At 63.8% G+C, this 1,360-nt stretch overlaps 1 protein-coding gene across 1 annotated transcript; it reads left to right on the top strand.

Annotated features, from left to right (window-relative positions):
- Window positions 1-18: 18 nt before the first annotated feature.
- Window positions 19-1,284, top strand: LOC104622799 (nuclear factor NF-kappa-B p100 subunit-like; the record flags this gene model as incomplete). Its single annotated transcript, XM_010289681.1, has 5 exons — window positions 19-103; window positions 249-363; window positions 556-763; window positions 852-1,021; window positions 1,182-1,284. Coding segments are annotated over exons 1-5 (652 nt in total), but the record flags the coding sequence as incomplete, so codon positions are not given.
- Window positions 1,285-1,360: the final 76 nt, after the last annotated feature.

Here is a 1,360-nt window from a genome sequence, read left to right as displayed (position 1 = left end):
GCAATGCCCATGCCCTGCTCGACTACTCGGTAACTGCCGACCCCCGCATGCTGCTGGCGGTCCAGAGGCACCTGGCCGCATCGCAGGACGAGAATGGGGACACGTGAGCGCATGAGGGGTCTGGGGGGAGAGTATGGGAGCTTTGTTGGCCGTCAGAGCCGTGATGGGGGCTCTAGGGGGTGGGAGGTGGCAGGGAGGACTTGGAGAAGTGTGGAGCTGAGCCAGGGGCCATCCTGCTCTCTCCGCAGGCCTTTGCACCTTGCTATTATCCATGAGCAGACGGCCGTGATCAAGCAGCTGATTGAGGTCATTGTTAGCATCCCCAGCCAGCAGATCATCAACATCTCCAACAACCTCCAGCAGGTACATGTTTCCCAGAGTAGCTGGTGCTCCTCTACCTGGGGCTCCCATTTCCTGACCCCGGGGGCTTCCATTGCTGCTCCTGCTGAGGGGAGGCTGCAGGGCTGAGCATGGTGCAGCCACGCCGGCAAGGATGGTGGTGCAGGACTCTGCTCCTCTTGTGAGCGCTGCTGAAGGGGTGCTGCTGTCCCACAGACGCCGCTGCATCTGGCAGTCATCACCAAGCAGCCCCAAGTGGTCCAGCTCCTGCTGCAAGCCTGCGCCGACCCCACCTTGCTGGACCGCTACGGCAATTCCCTGCTGCACCTGGCGCTCCAGGCTGGCGATGAAGAGATGCTGAGGACGCTGCTGGCCCACCTGGGCTCAGCTGCCCCTTACCTGCTCCGCCTGCCCAATTTCCATGGTGAGTGGGGCTGGGAGACGAGGGGCAGGAACCTGGCAGTGCCGTTGTGGGCTCAGCCAGAGGGCTGCCGCCTCCTCCCCTGTTGTAGGCCTTCTGCCTGTACACTTGGCTGTGAAGGCAAAGAGTTTGGGCTGCCTGGACCTGCTGGTCAGGAAGGGAGCGGACGTGAATGCAGTGGAGAGGCAGGGCGGGAGGACCCCACTGCACCTGGCCGTGGAGATGGAGAACCTGAACATGGCCACCCACCTGGTGAAGAAGGTACGGGGGGGCAGGTTGGTGGCTGTGGGATGGAGATGGGGTGCAGCCTCCCACAGGGCGCTGGCAGAAGTGGGGGGTCCCCTGTGGTCTTGGGGTGACAGGGGGCAGGGGGGCAGCACCCAGGCAGCCCATGCTCACAGCTTTGCGCCTTTCTCCATAGCTGGGAGCAGATGTCAACAGCCGGACTTTTGCCAGGAACACTCCCCTGCACCTGGCTGCTGGCCTGGGCTCCCCCACCCTCACCAAACTGCTCCTCAAAGCTGGTAAGGCAGTGCCCTCCCTCCTCTCCCTTCTCCTCCCCACAGCCCCAGCCGTCCATGCTGGCAGGGGCCCGGGCAC

Source organism: Phaethon lepturus, unplaced genomic scaffold (assembly GCF_000687285.1).
Source record: "Phaethon lepturus isolate BGI_N335 unplaced genomic scaffold, ASM68728v1 scaffold39016, whole genome shotgun sequence".
Taxonomy (NCBI): Eukaryota; Metazoa; Chordata; class Aves; order Phaethontiformes; family Phaethontidae; genus Phaethon; species Phaethon lepturus.
The sequence above is the reverse complement of the archived record's forward strand: the minus strand, read 5'-3'. Positions and strand labels throughout refer to the sequence as shown.